We start from the raw sequence: 18902 nt of genomic DNA, 5'->3' as shown, positions 1-18902 counted from the left end.
CTCACCTTTAATTAGTGTATTTCATACTTTTTTCAGTTTATCAAAAAAGATATACATATTTTTAAAATAAAAAATATAGATAAAATGAGTATAAAATATCATGAATCAAAATGAAAAAAACTAAACTAACAAAACTAGGCAGTTTTGTTTGTAATAACGTTCCCTATTTTGATACAGAAGCGACGCACCTTGTGTTGTGTGATTAAAAATCGTCCCAACTTGTAGCATCCACAAAGAAACAGAAAAATGTTTTCTACTCTAGAGCTTTTCTGTTTGTGTACAGTTAAAAAGTTTTCTAGTTGTAATACATTTCTGTATTTAGAGCTAAAAATGGCAAAAACAATAACTTTAATTCTATATCTGCCAAAATTCATATATTACGAGTAGAGTAAAAGCTACGTCAGTGCCTGCGAGTCAAACTCAGGGTTTTTTCTCACGCTAATTTTTTCTTTCGGTAACGTCCGTAAAGGTATGTACGTCAGTCTCGGAAAACACGCCCCTTTCTATGTGGAGAAGACGGTCGGCCATTTTAAGTGTATCAGTCGTCATTTCACATCGCTACAGTAGGACGGAGAACGTCAGGATTCAATTTCAGCATATTTCTCTTACAACTGTAGTGGAGAATTGCCTACTATGAACTGAATCTCTTCCTAAAACCAAAACAAGTAGATCCTAGTGAAGTGACGCATAAGCCAGTAGAGTCCAGTGTCGAGTTGTAATTTTTTTGCTCCTCAATGTAGCTAGAGGAAATGGCTGTGGAAAGCATGACTGTCCATCCAAACTCCCCAACTACCAACCACGAACACAACAGTCTTCTGACTGACGAAAGGTCGAGTAATTCTACAGTCATATTTAAATGAATTAATTTATTTGTCCTGTGCTTTTACACAAAAGCCCGGGGGTTCTTTTTGTTGTTTTTTTCTGTCAAAGGGATTAAACTCGCCTTTTCTGGAAAACGAGTAAGAGAGGTAAAGAGAACGGCCATGTTGACACGGCATCGCATACTGGGAGGCCTAATAGCAACTGGAACAGCGTTATTCCCTTTATTTTATTACAGTATTACAATCAGCGATCAATCGATTCAAGCGAACTTGTCAAAAGGGAAGAGACAAGGTCGCAACAGCCGATCATTTACAGTTTTCATTGTCACACGGTACAGTTTTAATTACCTTAGAAGCTCGGATAATAATCGCTCGCCCATTATTTAGAAATATTTCATCTTAACAGTTTTTAATTGTATGTGGAGTTAAAATTGCCGTCGCAGGTTAAAAATCTAAATAAAAAACACCCGACCGCCAGTCTAGTCAACTGTCGGCCTGTGTTCCAAGCTAACATTAGCTTAGCAACTGGTGCTAATGCTAAGCTAACGGCTAATCGTTTTGGGAATTCGCAATATGTTCACGTTGCATTCGCGGCGTTATTCATTTATTGTTTCGGTAACAAAGGTTTTACACAATTTCGATTTTTATTCGACTAACGTTAGCCCTTAGATAACTTAAAAAATCTAATTAAATTCCACACTTTTCGACGGTTCGAAAGCAACTGCCGCTAAAAAACTACGCACTTTTAGTCGGGCGTGTAAATCCCCGGTTTGGGACGAAAGAAAGCCTTTTTAGGCCCTTCAAATAAGAAAACATGTAGTACTCTTAAACCTTAAAGGTGATTTTTAATTTGCTGATACATATTTTTTTAGACGTATTATTGATATTGGTCACGACTCTGAAGTTAGCTTCCGAATCAGACTTGAATAAAGGGCTCTTTCATTGATTATAGGGTTTGATTCGCTCTTATTAAAAATGTGAAATACTAAGATTGGACGTACCTGATCTGAACTATTCTATACTTTAATTAAAAACACTTTTGTGTGGAAAACTTGCTTGAGGTTGTCTAACTAACAACAAAGCAATTTAACCCCACTTTGTTGTTAGTAAATTATGAATTAAAGAAACTTGTTGGTGTAGGATGTGCGTCTACCTAATTTTGATTTTGTTTTAGAGCAGATCAAAAGTTTTTCAGATGCCCTAACAGCATTGAACTAGCCCTTTAATCAGTGTCCTAATCAGAAGCCAACTTCAGCATTGTGTATTTCCCTAACATGTCCCTTTTATTCACAGTCGTGTCCCAAATGGCTCGTCCCAAACATCTCCATAAGTCTCCCCCAAAATGTCTGCAAAGCATCCCAGAGTGTTAGAAGTCAAACACCAACGTTCCCTTTTCCCAAGTCCCCTCTTGCAAAGCTTACCCACCACCCCCACTAGAGTAGAGTCCTTAGAAAGTTAGGGAAAACTTTTTCTCTGTTGTTTTTGTGAAGAAAACCTGTCACAGTAAGTATTTCCCCATTTTAATCGAGGCCGTTTGCTTACGTGATTAATACAGGAATGCACTCTTACCAGCTTTTGGTGTTTCACTGTACTTAATAGACTATAATAATAATTACAGATTTTAAAATAGAAGAAAACTGGAGCAGTCTGCGAAGCAAAATGTGTTTGAGAAGGATTTAGAGCTTGGTGCAGTGTTTGATGAAACTTTGTGAACATGCCTTGGCTTATCTGCTGCTTCTGTATACGGTCTAATAAAGCCCTCATTAGGTACATATCAGCTTTTTCCACTCCACACTTCTGGTTTGTAAAAGTTTGGTTAACATGAGCTATTTTTACTCTCACAGCGTCTGTCCGTCTGACTTGTTAGATTTCTGAGCTGAGCATTGATAAGACTGGATGGAGTTTGTTTGCATTCACAGTTTTTTTACTTTAAAGTGGTTGGCACCAGCTGATGTGTGCAGAACATCAGAACTGGTCAAACAGACTACTGGTGTCTGTCCATAGTTGATCCCAGCCATCCCCTTCCTATTCATAAAAACCTGCTCGTATAATACAACTAAATCCTTGTGTTGTTGCAGAGCCCTCTGCTCTGAGAGGAGAGATTTCTTTGTGCCGTTATTGAAACAGGAGCATTTTGCTTGTTGCGATGTTGCTCCAGAGCTGAGGAGAAAAAGTTAACAGATATTGTTAAATTAGAAAATGCACATCATTTTCTGATTTCAGGCTGTATTGTCACAAAACGTATGTAATTGTTAGCATCTTTGTAATTACGTGATCAGAATGTACAGAATACATGTTGCATGTTACGTGTTTTGCGTTTTTTTAAAATATCCTTTTTTGTGGCCAAGGGTTTGATAGAATCATGGAATCGACCATGATGTCAGATTTAGGTTTATGTTCAGGACTGTGATCAGAATGCAGAAAACTCCATCACTGTTTAAAACCCAGAAGACATTTAACACATTTTCCAACAACATTTCTTTTCAGCCACAACTCTGAATATAACTATGGTAACATTTACAAACCTTACAAAAGTTGGTTGTTTCTGTCAGAACGTAGCCGGTTACATTTTCCCCCCATCCCAGAGTTTAACAGAAGCTAACAAGTTCTGTGATGTGTCTGCAGCTCAGGGGTTCTGTTCATTCTGAAGTTCTGAATATTATGGATGTGGTGTGTTTTGCAGAGAACAAATAACTTGCAGCTGACATTTTGCCCCAAAGTAGAGCAACCGTACCCACCACCTGCTGTCTCAGCTCTGTGATGTCTAGGTGCGTTAGGACAGACCCTGTCGTAGAGAACCCAGTAATATTCAGCCTGCTTTGGGTCTGGGTCTGGGTAGTATGCTTGTTATGGTTTCTTATCCTTTGCTTTAATTAATACCACACGCACCAGTTTTAACCTGGTCCTGGTCCAGGAAATGGTTTAAACTGACACTCTTAAGTTAAATGGTTATAACGGCAACATTAACTCCACATCAGGTAACCTTAACTAAACCCTAATTGCTGTGCATTTCTTAGAGCACCCTTCTAGTGTTGTCTTTTAATTTTAGTAGTTTGACGTTTCGTGTGTAAAGTTAGAAAAATAAAAGTTAATACAGAAAATTCCAATAAAATAGTCTTAAAATTGGAAACAATAAAATTAAAATTCGGCATGAATGTAATAATATGTGGCTGTTTCTGACATTTTGAAACCTGCAAAATGCGAATATAAAACGAGTAAGTTTTTGGCATTGTGGGGGTTCTAAGGGTTTCCGGGCCAATATACTGTTGCCGATGGATTTGAGTCCAGGTCAGGTCACCGACCTTGTTTGCCAACTTGTTTGGCCATTTTGTTTCTATCTATTTGTACTGTTAAAAACACCTCTTTGCACCTATGCACGTAATGCATATACATTTATTTCTCTTGGTAAACAAGTATTTTTCACAAATAGTTGATAAATAAAAAAATATTTTGCTTAATTGTAGATTGTTTTTAGAAGATTTCTCGATGTGTTGCTAAGACAAATTATGACCTCGGATCAAACCAAAATATTGCTAACCAATCTCCTGCTGAAAGATATTTGTTGGGGTCATATACCCACGTTTTCTTACAGCAAAGAACTGATTCAAAATACTTTAATAACATTTAATTTCCTTTTGGGATTATTAAATTATTTTTGAATTGAATTAAATGCACGGTTGATACAAATCCTGTATCAACTCATTTTTGTACCTGACAAATTGGGTATGATGCAACCAAAACAGTGAAATGACCAGCACCTCAGACATAAAATCCAGTGTAATTAGCTTCAACAGATTATTAAGGCTAAGGTCACAGTTATCGATGTTTGCGTGTTTATTGTTTGAAGGTGTGTGCAGAAGTTTTGAGCCATAGTTTAAACAAGACATCGGATGGATACACAACCTTTTTTATATGCAGCACGCCTGATTTACGTCAAACTGTCCAGCTATCTGTGTTTCTTTATTCTGTATAAAACTTACAACCAGCAGGGCTGCAAATGTTACTGAATTTCCTGTCTTACAACATAGTAATAATTCAATTCAGTTTTATTTATATAGTGCCAATTCACAACATGTCGTCTCAAGGCACTTCAGAAAGTCAATTCAATTCAATCATACAGATTTTAAGTCAGGTTCATACATTCCAATTAATCCGAACTATCAAACCATGCAGTCGGATTCAATTTATTATTTAAATTGGATAAAAAGTTTTTCTGTCTAAGGAAACCCAGCAGATTGCATCCAGTCAGTGACTTGCAGCATTCACTCCTCCTGGATGAGCATGTAGAGACAGTGGACAGTCACTGGTGTTGACTTTGCAGCAATCCCTCATACTGAGCATGCATGTAGCGACAGTGGAGAGGAAAAACTCCCTTTTAACAGGAAGAAACCTCCAGCAGAACCAGAACCAGGCTCAGTGTGAGCGGCCATCTGCCATGACCAACAAATAACTTATATGTGCAGCAGCGCCGGTTCTTATTGGTGCTTAAACGCTGACCCTAATATCTTCTAGGTTTAAATATTAATAATACTGAAAAGTTTTATGTAAGCCTCTGTACATGTTTTCTCATCTATCTCGTATAAACTTAAGACAGATTAAAAATCAAATCAGAATGAACCACAGGAATAAATGTCTGATTACTTTTCATGCACAGGCCTGAAGATGGAGAATTGGAGGAGGGCGAGTTGAAAGATGATGCAGGGGATATTGAGGAGGAGGAAACGGGCCAAGATTTGTCTGCAGCAGCAGGACAAGGAGGAGATAGGGGTGACGATGCAGGAGGAGGGGGTGACGAAGGAGGAGAAGGGGCAACAAAGAGGTCTCATCGAAGCCGGGACCGCCACCCAAGCAGCGCTTCAGATGATGAGAGATCGCACCGGCACAAGAGGAAGCGGAAGAAAGAGAAGGAGCGGGAAAGAGAAAAGAGGAGGGCCAAGAAGAAACGCAAATCAAAGCATAAAGTGAGATTACACTGAGTTAAATCACCTGTCTCCATTTCCAGTAGAAAATATTCTTTGTCTAATTGTTGCTTATTTTGGCTCACAGCGGCATGCGTCTTCTGATGATGACCACTCAGACTTCAGTGATGACTCTGACTACAGTCCAAGCGAGAAGAGGAAGTACAGAGATTTCAGTCCACAGTACACCTCTTCTGTAAGTATTTATATGCTCTTATATTGTCTTAAAGCTTTCCTAAGGGCAGAACAATTTTCCTATTCCATGAATTTGGTTGCATCTTTTCTGACAATAGTCTCACGTGGGCTACGGTGGACCGAAGAAAGGGAGCTACATGAAGATGGACAAACAGGTTTATGGGGGCTATGATGACTATGAAGATGACATCTATGAGGGAGAGGAGGATGAAGACATGGGTGATGAAGAGTATGATGACTTTGCAAAGGAACTCAACCAGTATCGCAAGGCCAAGGAGGGAGGCCGGGGTGCAAGAGGTGAGAACTAAAAAGTTCTCTTGTTTATTAAAAAGCTGCTCTGATTTTATTCTTTTCTGTCTTTAATAAAAAAAAAAGGTTCCTAAAATATGAAAGATTAAGATGCAAATCATCTCCTGTGAAATGAACAAAAGATTAGAAATCTTCATTTTCAATTTAAATTCCAAAAATAAACATTCTGATCTTTACTCACTCCCATCTTGCTTCTCATTTTCACCTGCAGGGGGCAGAGGTCGCATGAAGAGTCTAAGAGGCCGTGGAGGAATAAGGGGAGGAAGAAGGGGGAGAGGAGGAAGCAGAGGACGAGCGGGGAGAGTTGGAAGGATGGGCGGAGATGATGATGGGGACAACTATGGAGAGGATATGGAGGTTTGTTGTATACAGTTACAACCACAGGCTTCTATCTGCTGAATTTTATTGGGATTTTATGTGATAGACCAACACAAAGAAGTGTAAATATGTGAAGTAGAAGGAAAATGATGCATTATTTCAAAATCTTTACAAAAACAGAATCTGAAAAGCTTGGCATGCACTTGTCTTCATCCTTCTAAATCGGTACTGTAGAACCAGCTTTCATGGATCTGTTATTGATGCAAGTCTGTAAAGGTTTGTCTTTCCCAGCTTTTCTCATAAAGAGAATGAAATGGAGGTGAACCTCCACCCCAGTCTCAATCAGTTTTGCTTCGTCCATCTTCCCATCAACTCTGACCAGGTTTCCAAACATCCCCACAGCATAATGCTGTCGCCACCATGTTTCACCACACAGAAGACTTTATTTCAACAATGGTTTTCTTCTTGCACTTATGTATAAAACCAGATTTCTTGAGTGGAAAACTAATTTTTGTCCCATCAAGCTGATCTGTGGTTTTATCCACCTTCTCCAAGAGTTTTTGCAGGCCTCTTGGCTACTCCTGTAATTTATACCCCCCTTTCCAGTCCGTCAGGTAAGATGGAAGTCCATGTTTTGGTACGTCTCTGGTTGGTCAGTCTTCGTTTCATGTTCAGATGATTCATAACTTTGCAGCAGACGTTGCAGATTATAACATGTAAAAGATTTCAAGAACTTTGCATCATTTTCCTCCCACTTCTCAATTATGTGTGACTTTGTGTTGGTCTATCACATAAAATCCAGATGAAATACATTGAAGTTCGGAGTTGTAATGAGACTAAATTTAACATATTACCTTCATTCTTTAACCTTACAGTATGGAGAGGAGGACTATGACATGGGGGACGATGATTATGATGACTACTCCAAAGAACTCAGTCAGTATAAAAGGTCTAAAGACAGAGGCAGAGGTTTGTGGTGTTTTTTTGTGCTCATTAATTTCCTGCCTTGTAAATGATGATGTAAACAGTGCTTTGATCTGAGGTTGCCTCCTTTTTGGGTGTTTCTTGTCCAGGAATTAAAGGAGGCCGTGGTCGAGGTCGAGGTAAAGGAGGGCGAGGCATGATCCGAGGAGCAAAAGGCCGAAGCAGAGGGCGAGGAAGAGGTGACATGGGGAACGATGACGACAACAACGGGGACATGGACAACGGGGTACATTTTTAAGAACCATTACTGATCCCTAACATGTTGTGACTCTAAAATCAAATCCAAATCAAATTTCTAATGAGTTTCTGATGGTTGTGCAAATCAGGATGGAGGTGATGGAGGTGGTCCAGGAGCAGGGAGGAGACATCATCATGAAAAGCACCAGGACAAGAAAGGAAAAGCCATCTGCAAGTACTACATCGAGGGGAGATGCACCTGGGTACGATCCCACAAATGTCCTCTGCATGAAGTTTTTTTTAGACACTATTACAGTTCGACTAAACAGAGCCATTAGGTTTCTGCACAGCTTCTCTATTAAAAGTCAGCGTAATTTATAAATAAATGTTTTGAAATGTTTCCATAGTACAGACTAGGGTATTTGTGATGTAACTATGTTAACTCTTTTCAACCACCAGGGGGACCACTGTAATTTCAGCCATGATATCGAGCTGCCGAAGAAGAAGGAGCTTTGTAAATTCTACATCACTGGATTCTGCGCCCGCGCCGACCACTGTCCCTACATGCATAATATCCTTCACCGAGAACGTTTAAAAATCTGTTACATCTGCTCTTCGTTTAGAGATCTAAAGCTTGATTCACAGCATTGTATTGCACTATATGGTTATACTGCATGCATTTGTTTCTCCTTGACTCCCACTTCACGTGAATTCCCTTGTAAGCTGTTCCACACCACAGGAAACTGTGTTAATGGAGATGAGTGCATGTTCTCACATGAATCCCTCAATGATGACACTCAGGAGCTGCTCAACAAGGTGGGAACCTCTAATGCATTTACTGACAGGGTTTTCTCAGACATTTGAGAAATGTCATTCTGTAAAGATGTGAATGATTTGTTTTTAGCCATTTATGCAGCTGTTTGTACAGAAAAATGGAAGTACTCAGCTGTGGATTGTTTCCTATCATACTGTGTTGCAGATGCTTGCAGAGGATGCTGAGGCTGGAGCTGAGGATGAAAAGGAGGTGGAGGAGCTGAAGAAGCAGGGGATCAACCCTCTTCCTAAACCCCCTCCTGGAGTCGGTCTTCTCCCCACTCCTCCTCGCCCTGTTTCAATGGACACAAACATGGGGGCTGTGGACTTTGGTGGAGCTGTACCTGGTGACTTTGGGGGTCCTCCTGGACCCAGTCAACTTCCTCTTGCAGGGAAAGGTCCACCAATTCCACCCCCTGTCCCTGGGCTTAACCCCCCTGTTGGTCCAGTCCACAGTCCTGATGGAAGCCCCTTCCAAGGAGGACCACCCACAAACCCCAGCTGCCCTCCTCTACACATGGTTCCCCCGCCTGCTGTTGGTGGAACAGGAGCGTCAGCGGGGAAGAAGATTCCTTCATTGTTTGAGATTAAAGTTCAGCCAACGGGACAACTGGCTCAGAAACTGGCTGTCAGGTAGGAGATGAGAAAAGCTTTAGAAATACATTTTAGCTTCTTTATTTGTGTTTATTTACAAGGAACAATGACGCCAGTAGTGTTTGGATTCAAAAACATGGAAGCAACAAAATTTCACAGTTAAATTCTTTTCAATGAGATTTTGTTGCTTTGTTTCCCACAACGAAACAATTTGTTATATCATTAGCCTCATAGCATAATTGCCTCAGTCATATTTTTGCGAATATGACTGAGGCAATCATGCTGAGCCTAGCGATAGGTTTTCTGTAATTGTGTTCATATTCATGGCTTTGAAGCTGCTAAAATACACCTGAAAAGTTGTTAGTTAACAAGACATTCATGAAAGCAAATTTTAGTTTTAATTAACAAAGTTTCTATCAGGACCTTTGTTCCAGATTCAGATGTGAATCCTTTTAAGAATAGAGCTTTACAAATATTCATCATGCTAACATTAGTGTGTTTACTCTGTTTTAATAGGACTTATTGATAATTTGGCTCATGACACATTTTAGTGCACTTGCGGTTAAAATGACTTATTTCACTACAGAAAGAGGTATTACTCTTCATCATAAATTTAGCTCTTTGTTTTAAATATCCTAAAATGTAATGGCCCATGAACTACTCTGTGGGCATCTCAAACATGGACTCTAGGAAGCACAGATCAGGTCACATGACACAGACAGGAAGCTGCAGCAGCTGATACATTCAGTATGTTAACGTAAGTGTAAACAATGAAAACTGCTCTGCTTGTTAGGGAAAACACAGGTTAGTTGGATAGACAAAATAACGTTCAAGACCTATAATGCCGTTTTGGACGCTGGGCAAAGAAAATGGGGAGTGATTTTTTTTAAATAGTGTAAAGTGTGCCCACACCCCCCTTAGGGTTAGAGGTGACTGGTGATGACTAAATGAGACCGACCTTTAAAAGCATATCCCACAATGTGGGATCAGAGTATGACATCACTAGTTCCTGTTGTACATCTGGCTTCTTTTAACGTGACAAACATTCTCTACAGAAAAACTCAAATCAGACCCAACAGCTGCTAAATAATTACAAATAAAGTGATTTCTACTTTCAATTAGAAAACATGCTCTGTATTTGTTAAATTACAAATTCTCTCTTTGTATCAGAAGCCAGACTCCCAATAGCGGTCAGGCTCAGACTGCACCTCCTGGACCCCAGGGCCCCCCGGGGGTTGCGCCGCCCCGCTTCCCTGGACCTGCAGGCATGATGCCCCCTGAATTGCAGAACATGGGACCCGGTGGAGAACCCATTATGGGGGGTTTTGGATGTGGTGACGTCCCTGCTCATGCAGGGACAGGACCTCCCCAGGGTGGAGGAAGCTTCTTCAACGAGTTCTACAATCAGCAGGACGGGATGAAGATGGAGGGAGTTCAAGAGGGTGGTGAGGGAGGATTTCTGATATAACTAGGATATTGTGATTAAGCTTTGTTTTTAAATTAACCTAATTTTTCCTCTCAGGCGACAGGTTTCAAAGTTTTTCCGGCATGGACAACAGAGGAGGGACTGGAAACAGAGAAGGTCCTGCTAATGGGGCCACAGCCAGTCAGGGAAGCATCTCTGTGCCAGACTTTCTGCCTCCTGCTCAGCGTGTCCTGTTCATGAGGATACAGCAGAAACAGCAGGAGGAAGAGGAGAGAGCTCGCAGGATGGCTGATGGAGGGGCAGAAAAGACCAAAAATGTTGAAGGTATTTGAGGGAATTCATTCACTCCCCTGAGGTTAAAGTAAAACATCAAAGCAATATTCCAGTATGGGTTTAAGGGCTGTTTTATCTATTGGACACAAATGCTTAAAAGATTTCACAGTCCTCAGATCTTCTTTTTTTTTATAACTGAGCTTAATAATTTCTATTCCCCTTCAAGGTGACTCGGGGAACTGGTACTCCAGTGAGGATGAGGATGGTGGCAGTAGCGTGACCTCCATATTGAAGACACTTCGTCAGCAGACCCAGGCTCCTCAGAAACCTGACAGCCATCCGAGCGACTCTCGTCTCCAAAAGGCTTCTGCTGCCCACCCTCCAGCTCGCCCAGCAGACCCCCGCCTGGCCCGAGACCCCCGCCTGGCACGCGCTGTAGAGTCGGCCCACATGTCTGATGGTGCTCAGCCAACGGCTCCGTCGTCCTTGGGACCACCTACAGACCCAAGGTTAGCCAGACTTGCTGCTGCCACCTCTGCAGGGTCCACATCACATTCGCCTCCTGCTTCAAAACCAGAACCTGTCCTGGTCTACAAGCCCCCACCGCTCACTGCTCCAGCAGCAGAGGAGGAGGAGACGGAGCGAGTTTTACGGGACAAGCCTGTGCCGATTCCGTTGGACCCGCTTATGGGTATGGCTCTGAGAGACCCACGCTCACAGTTGCAGCAGTTCAGCCACATCAAGAAGGACATTGTTTTGCATATGCCCGCATTCTCAAAAACTGTCACCTGGTCACCTGAAGATCTCCTTCCACTTCCAATTCCCAAGCAGGACCTCCTGCCACTCCCACCAGGCATCCCTCCTGTGCCCTCCCTGGATCCACGCATGTCCAGAGCCCAGCAGCAGCTCCACACATCACCACCCCCACTCACACAGCCCATTCCATCCTTAGACCCCCCTGCATCCTCCTCAACCTCCTCCCTTCCAGACTTTGAGCTGTTGTCTCGTATCTTGAAGACAGTTAACTCCATACCGCCCCAGACTTCCTCCCCTCCTCACGTGCCCACTCCCACTCCTCCCTTGTCGCTACTTGGTCAACCTCCCCCCGTGACTACCTCACCTGCAGAAAAACCCATCGACCCTCGAGTACGTAAACCCCCGTCTGACCCCCGTCTGCAGCCACAGAAGTCAGCACTGAAGCAACCATCAGAACCAGTTCCCTCTGGTCCAGTTCCTTCAACGTCTCCAGCAATTTCATCTTGTTCCTCCCCTCCAACCATCGCCCCCTACGACCCCAGGCTGCTCTCCTCAGGAGGGGCAGGCCGCAGTGTGACTACTGGGGCACCAGGGGGAGCCAGTGTGCTAAGCAGCATCAGCCTGTATGACCCACGGACTAACAAACCAGGTAGCCCTGGTACCATCAGTGGCTCCAACAACTCCCCCAACTCAGCCAGTGCAGAGTCTAAATCCAATGAGCCCCCAGCGAGTAAACCTAAGTCCAAGGAGCCACTGTTTGTTCGGAAATCTGCTCTGGACCAACCGGAGCCGGAGAAGACTGGAGAGCAAGGAACTGATAGGTATAACAGCTATAACAGGCCCCGGCCCAAACCCGCTCCCTCTCCTAACTCCACGGCCCAGACAGGACCTGCTGCTGCCGCCGGGGCTCAGGGCGCCCCTGCAGGGGCTGCTGACCAGGGACCCGCAGGGGTCCACAACCTGCCGGTGTCCTCCCTGTTTGGGGGCCTTAAACAGGCAGCCAAACCCGGCGGGACGAGCAGCCCGTTTGGAGGAAACAGCCCAGCGCAGTCTGAACAGGCTGCCGCTGAGCAGGACAACGCCTCACTGAAAGACGTGTTTAAAGGCTTCGACCCAACAGCCTCACCCTTCTGTCAATGATACCATTGAAACAGAGAGCCAATCAGGTGGCTCATGTTTTAACATTATTGGACGCTGAAGAGGTCAGTGATAAAACAGAGTGGGCTGTGAAAACAGCCTGTAAGACACAAACCTCTGTGATCAGGCTGCTGCACTGAGGACTGAAATTCTCTGAGAGACTCTGTGTTGATGGAAAAAGTTAGATTTCTATTTTAAACGTATTGGTGTATAAAAAGATGTATTCTCTTGTTTCAGATATCAACAGAAGACATTTATATAGAATGAACATTTTAGCTTTACGCCCACTTTCTTATTGTTTTGTTCTGCTGCAGAGTTTGTGCTTAATGTCAGCAGCGTTCTGGGAACAAATCAGATTTTCTGTTTTTCATCTCAGCACCAAAATGTGTCTCATTTAGTTATTTTCAGTTTTGAGACAAATATTTAAACACTTTTTTTATTTTTTTTGTTTTCTGGAGAAACACATCTAAATATAAATCTATATTCTGCCTGTTTTTTTTTTTTTTTTTAGTATTTATTTTTATACTTCTTGTCACTGTCAGCTTGTGTTGTCTGAGGTTTAGATTCATGTTTTCCTGCTTGTTTCTCCCCCAGCTGTTCCAGGTCACATCTGAGTGCTTACCTTTCAGTCTTGCCTCTGCACCCGCTATCACCCGCTTAGTCTGTTTTTTTTTGTTTTTTTTTTACCATTTACTTAACCACCTGCCTCATAATTATTTTTTTGTTTTTGTTTTTACTGGTTGTAAAAACCTAAGAATTTGTCAAAATGTTGCTGCACACATTGTTGAGGCATCCCTTCCACCTCCCTAGTCAGTGCTACACAGATACATTGCAATGCTGTTCATTTTCCTTCTTTTCCTCTAACTTATTCAGTTTTAGTCGCTGTTCCCGGCGGGAAGGGAAAATCTCTTCCTCCGGAGCATCAGTGCAGATTTCTAAGAGCGGTGGGAGGAATTGCATCCCTCGGTTGTTTCCTGTTTCCAAGCTTAAGGTGGAACCGTTGCAGTTATGGTGCTTATTTTCAGTGGAAGTGTTTGCTTGGTTTTGATCCACATTGTGGATCTCTGTGCTGTAACTGAATCTGGACGAGCAGAAGACGTTCTAGTTTTGTCTGGGAAGACAGCAGTTTTCATTCAGTGTGCAGAAGCTACAGAGGAAAAGGATTGTTAAACATCTCCTAGAATTACTAACAAGGGTTTTTGTGTACAAAGTGAATCATTTTAATTTATTTCTATGTTTTTTTTATACTTTGATAATTATCCTTGCCTATTCATGAACTGAATCAACATGTAAGTCAGGAGAATGTGGTTAAAACTCAGCTCAGTGGATGCAGGCAGTCTGACGGAGCGAGAGGAGCTGCTGAGTTGCGATCTGTGCATCAACATTTTGTTAACCTGTTTGGAGCTCGCCAGGAAAGTGAATTTATGGTTTATATTTTTTCTTTTGTTTTGTACATTTTTATTGTTTTTCTGTCTTTGTAAATTTGAGCAGAATCTATAACATCATTGGAGCGAGTTTTCTAACTGTACACATTAGGTGGGGTTGTGAGTATTTAAAGTCCATACATGATCAGAAGGTTAAAACTCTATTTTCTGTATTTTTATTACCTCAGCTGATTCATCTGACGCATTTGTTTGAATGACTAAAATCACAATAAAACAGTTTTCTCTGATATAATTTGAAGTAAAGCTCCTGTTCTCTGTTTTTCTTCCCAACAGTTGCAAAGTGATTTATAAATTATTGAACACATTTCTGACATTGTTCCTTTTGAATAATGCATGTGACGTGACTGAGCTGTTCTGGCGCTGAGCTCTGGTTTCTCTGGGTTTGGACCTAAGCAGCACACGGCCCGTTTCCAGGCTCACCGTGATCCCTCTGACGGCTCGCTTCCTGCTCCCCCTCCCATCCTGCGACGCTGGCTCCAGGAAGGGACAGCATTCATCCTGTACCTCAAAGGCTTCCTATCACGCACACAAACACGCCCGGCTGCCAGTCGGTTAGGCACAGCCCCCTCATTTTAACTTGCTGCTCCTGACCGTCGCCATATCCAGTGTTTATCACTTGTTGAAGATAATATTAGAGATATTAGGGGTTGATCTTTGTCTTAGAAAACTGTGGCTTCATGTTTTCTTACTGACCTTTATTTTTAGGGTTTGAAATTTTGACGATGCAGCAAGTAAAACAATGAAATCTGGTTATTTTTCCCCTGATGTTTCTGATTGCCCCTCTGGTGGTTTCCCTGAAACATTTTCCTCAGTAATCTGCTTTGAAGTGTGCATTCAGGGAGGCTACCTGTGCTTGCTGTGTGTATATATAGAAGATCTTATCTTCTTAAAGGATGACTTCAGCTGGGATCGGAGGAGTGACGGGCTGCAGCTTTCTGCAGAGCAGTGTCTGTTCTTCAGGGGAGGGCGGGGTGTGTGAACAGCAATGTTGATGCCTCGGCTGAATCCTTCAGACTCCACTCTGAGGATGTGTTATGTCTCTACTTGCTTGTTTGTTTCTGTTGGCCATATCACGGGGATTTCAACTCAATAAATGTGAGAAAACGTTCCCACACTTAAATTAATAAAGAAGCGGGTCATGTTAAAGCCCTTGTGTGCTCAGAATCAAGTGGCTGACGATATTTTTAGTTGCAGTAATGCAATGTTTCAGAAAATTAGAATATATGCCCAGAAAAACAGACTTTTGATACAGAAATGCCATGTTATAGCTATGTTATAATCTACACAATCCTGTTGAACGCTGACTTGACTGTTGTTCAGCAGACAGTTAATGGCTCTCCACAAGAATGGTGAGCCACAAAAGGTCATTGCTAAAAGAGCAAGCTGTTAAGAGTATATGTATTCAAGCATATTGATGGAAAGTTGAGTGGCAGAAGAAAATGTGGCAGGAAAGGTGCCGACACAAGAGGAACAACCCAACCTTCTGAACAAGAGGCAGCCATCAGAGGTTTCTAACCTTGACTATGGAGAAAATGGACTGGACTGTTGTTCAAGGTCTTCTTTACAGATGTAACTAAACGTATTTAATTTCAAAATTTGGGTCCTAGAGTTTGTAGAAAGAGTGAAGAGACACAGAATCCAAGTTGTTTGAGGTCCATTGAGAGGTTTCCACAGTCAGTGATGATTTAGGGATTCACTGTGTTTTATCAAAGTCAGCACAGCCAGGTACCATTAAATTTTAAAGCACATCATGCATCTTTCTGCTGACAAGCTTTATGGAGATGCTGATTTCCTTTTTCAACGGGGTTTGGTACCTCCTTGGCTTGGTAACTGTATTTGTTTGTCCAGTAAACAATCCAGACCTTAACCCCACAGAGAATCCATGCGTTATTGTGAAAAGGAGGATAAGAGACGCCAGAACTAGCTATGCATATGAGATGATGGCCACTATCTAAACATCTTGGGCTTTCTGAGCACCTGTGCAGAACCACAGGCTGATCTCCTGCATGTCGCCCTGTATGGACACACTAATTCATGCAAAAGGAGCCGCAACCAAGAATTGAAGCCATATATGCTTTACAGCATGTAAACATAGTCTTCAACACCCACGTCTGTGTTAAATATCCTTTTTTACTTGTCTGATGTTATTCCAACTGTCACTAGCTGTAAGCCATAATATTTAAAATAAGCAGAATAAACACTTGAAATATATAACTTTGAATGTAATGAATCTATAAATGAGTTTTACTTAAATGATATTGTGTTAAGATGCACCTCTCCCTCTGCACATGTTCAAACCCTCACAGCGTTGCCTCTTTGTCTCCTGCCTGAGATGTTCGTCTGATATCCTCCTTCCTAATGAATTTAGGTCATTCCTATTGGAAATCTGAACATTTTTAGCTCTGCCCCCTGTCTTTTTGCTTAGTGCCATCAATCCAAACCATATATCCTAGCAGCTCTCAATGCCATCCTGGTAACCTTGCCCTTTACGCTTGAAGCCACCCTTTGTTGTTGTTCTCCATCCACTCTTCTCCACCCCACTTAAGTTCATACACCTTTCAGTTAAATTCAGTTCAGTTTATTTCTAAACACAAAGGTTGTCTCAAAGCACTTTACAAAACAAACAGATTCAATATATATATGGATTTATATAGTCAATTCAGTCCAATCATATAGTCAGATGAAGTGTATTGCATACATTTGAATGTATTCCTTCTTACCTTGAGTACCTCTTCACCAATTTGATCCCGGTTATGATATTATACTGTAATGTTCAGTTTATTATGCCAATTGGTAAAACGTTTTCTATTGAGGAAGCCCAGCCAATTGCAGTGGACAGTTCATTGCACTGAGTTATTATCTTTGCAGCAATCTCTCTGATTAGGCAAGCATGTGGCGAGAGTGGAAAGTAATCCACGGCTTTTCTGAAAATTTTCTTTAACTTGGGCTGCTTTGTCTGTCATGTTCAGACCAGTTCCTGGCTATTTATAAAAGGTGTTTCTTTGTTATAGAGTCCCAGCAGATGAATAACAGACAGCTACCAGGCAATTTTAAATAAGATTTTAAGTACTTTCCTCACATTTTAAGCACAATTTGTAAACATGATCAGGTATATGAACTGGACTAAAAATTAGAAGGGAGCAGACAACGTCCAAAGAAGATATTTAAAAGAAAGAAAGCCTGGCAAACTACTTATTAAGATATTTATGAAAGATTACCAGAAAGTCTGGCTGCTAGAAGTATGTTCTAGTTATTTTATATTTAAATTTTTACCCACATAAATGGTTTAATGTCTCTATAGAGAAGAAATCTTCAGGACACACAGAGCTTTTGTCACTCTAGTTTCTCAGACCTCATTAGTATAAGAAAAGCCGTGAGACCAAGCCGTGTTTTGTGCTTCGTGTGTGGCCAGTTCAACACAGCTCCCCCTGACGTCAGAAGATGCATAAAACAAATGATTTTCATGTAGAAAAGACTCGACTATGCTCGCTGTGTCCTTCAGCTGCAGCGTTTCTGATGAATAGATGAACAAACTGACATCAGTGTGTTGGTATGTATCTGCTCAACATGTGACAGGACCCTTTTGTGGTAACCACATGCTTGTGGTGTATGTGAATGTGTTCCTGTAGATCTGCAACAGAGGGTTTAGTATCTGTGTCTCTGTGTTTGGCTGCTGCATTTACAGTAAAAAAAAAAATGGCTAAGATTGTTTGTTTCACGAGTGTGTAACAAAGCTTGGGGTTTGCAACTGTTAAATCAACGCTGCTGCCTGGTTACACCAACAGTTTCTGTTACTTTTCACCATTTCAAAAATGGGCTTTATCTGTTGTTTGTGCTTAAATGAATTTAATTGTTCCTCTATTTTTACGAGACTACAAAGTACCCTCCACTCTTACAGAGGTGTGAAAACCTTTGCCTCTTTACAGATTTCTCCTTTTTTTCCATTTCTTTGTCACACCTCCATGTTTCAAAATATCAAGCAGAATTCAACATCAGAGAAAGAAAACCAGAGTGCATACATTGCATTTGTATTGTATTTGTATTTGTATAACTGGCAAAGAGTCTTTTACATCACTAGGGGGACATTTTGGGCTTGCTCGTCTTTGCAATTGTTTTAACTCAGCCACTTTGAAGGATTTTTCAGCATGAACTTCTAATTAAAGGTTATGCCACAGCATCTCAGTTGGATTTAAGTCCAGACTTTGATTAGGACATTCTAAACCAGGGGTGTCAAACTCCAGTCCTCGATGGCCAGTGTCCTGCAACTTTTAGATGTGTCCCTTGTCCAACACACCTCAAACAAATGGTCTTGAATTTCTTCAGTTTGGGTAAAGGGGTCAACCTTCTTTGGATTGCAACCTTTACAATGCAGATACATTTTTGCTCTGAGTCAAGCTAAATAAAACCAATTTAGAGTCGCAAATGATACATGACCTTTTGAAAAAAGAAAATTTGTAATGTTTGATAAATATCTACTATAGGAAATTTATCAATCTTAAAGAACTCATTATTTATTTTGATTTTTAGGTTTTATAATTAAAAAAAAAACCATTTGCAAAAGAGGATGAATACATTTTCTTTTATGACATGTTAATATTTGCGGAAAAAGATGTAAAAATGACTTGACACTATTCCATGAAAAAAAAATACTGAAAGCTGCATTTGTTATAATATCTATATTTAAAAACAATAGTTG

General features: G+C 41.3%; 1 protein-coding gene across 2 annotated transcripts; it reads left to right on the top strand.

Annotated features, from left to right (window-relative positions):
* The first annotated feature begins 176 nt into the window (after positions 1-176).
* Positions 177-14444, top strand: zc3h4 (zinc finger CCCH-type containing 4). Of its 2 annotated transcripts, none has more exons than XM_047392375.1 (14): positions 177-829; positions 5476-5782; positions 5868-5975; positions 6073-6271; positions 6495-6640; positions 7477-7570; positions 7675-7811; positions 7912-8025; positions 8222-8333; positions 8469-8578; positions 8742-9208; positions 10343-10614; positions 10692-10919; positions 11095-14444. In XM_047392375.1, exons 1-14 carry the CDS (start codon positions 750-752, stop codon positions 12762-12764), a joined length of 4044 nt encoding a protein of 1347 aa, XP_047248331.1. In that variant the 5' UTR covers positions 177-749; the 3' UTR covers positions 12765-14444. The 2 variants fall into 2 exon arrangements, with proteins under 2 accessions (XP_047248331.1, XP_047248329.1); XM_047392373.1 differs by having other exon boundaries at positions 10340-10614.
* The last annotated feature ends 4458 nt before the right edge of the window (positions 14445-18902 follow it).

This window comes from Girardinichthys multiradiatus, chromosome 18 (assembly GCF_021462225.1).
Source record: "Girardinichthys multiradiatus isolate DD_20200921_A chromosome 18, DD_fGirMul_XY1, whole genome shotgun sequence".
Classification (NCBI taxonomy): domain Eukaryota; kingdom Metazoa; phylum Chordata; class Actinopteri; order Cyprinodontiformes; family Goodeidae; genus Girardinichthys; species Girardinichthys multiradiatus.
This window is presented reverse-complemented; position numbering and strand designations above follow the sequence as displayed.